This window comes from Condylura cristata, unplaced genomic scaffold, assembly GCF_000260355.1.
Source record: "Condylura cristata isolate star-nosed mole 26May11 unplaced genomic scaffold, ConCri1.0 scaffold00003, whole genome shotgun sequence".
NCBI classification, from domain to species: domain Eukaryota; kingdom Metazoa; phylum Chordata; class Mammalia; order Eulipotyphla; family Talpidae; genus Condylura; species Condylura cristata.
Window position 1 is genome coordinate 78,929,919 of NW_004567104.1, and position 534 is coordinate 78,930,452.

At 74.5% G+C, this 534-nt stretch overlaps 1 protein-coding gene across 1 annotated transcript in view; it reads right to left on the reverse strand.

Annotated features, from left to right (window-relative positions):
• Nucleotides 1-529, reverse strand: part of MCM3AP (minichromosome maintenance complex component 3 associated protein) — a gene marked incomplete at its 5' end in the record, with an annotated part of 3,147 nt that extends 2,618 nt beyond the window's left edge. Inside the window, one exon of the mRNA XM_012731258.1 lies at nt 117-529. Within this exon, the coding sequence (XP_012586712.1) occupies nt 117-529 (413 nt within the window). The remainder of the gene's footprint in view (nt 1-116) is intronic.
• Nucleotides 530-534: the final 5 nt, after the last annotated feature.

Below are 534 nucleotides of genomic sequence, written 5' to 3' on the forward strand. Positions count from 1 at the left end.
GGAACCTGCTGCCCACGTGGGCAGACGCCCCACGGAGCCCTGCCCAGCCCCAGCCCCAACGCAGGGAAGGGGAGAGAGGAGGGTGGGCGGGGTGAGGGGTGCCCGGCGGCCAGCACCTACCCTCCGGCGGTGGCGGGTCCACCTGTGGGAGCTGGAAGCCCAGCACGGCCTGCCGCAGCCACGCCAGGTGCTCGGGGCTGTTCCAGTGCAGGTGGGGGAGCAGCCGGCTGCCCCCCGCCCTGGCGAACTCGGCGACGGGCCAGGACAGGCCGCAGAGCTGCTCGGAGGACACGGCGGCGGCCAGGAAGCGCAGGACGCTGTTGAACAGCCCCACGATGGCGCCCGGCTCCTGGGAGGCCAGGCCGCCGCGCCGCCGCTCCCGCCGGTCGTGGAAAAAGCGGCCGCTGAACTCCCGGCCGACTCCGTCCTCCACGTACTGGACGAGGGTCTGGCAGCAGAGGTCGAGCGTGGGGGGGCAGCGAGACAGCAGCCACTGCACGGCCCGGGACACCTGCGGGCAGCCGGCGTAAGCCC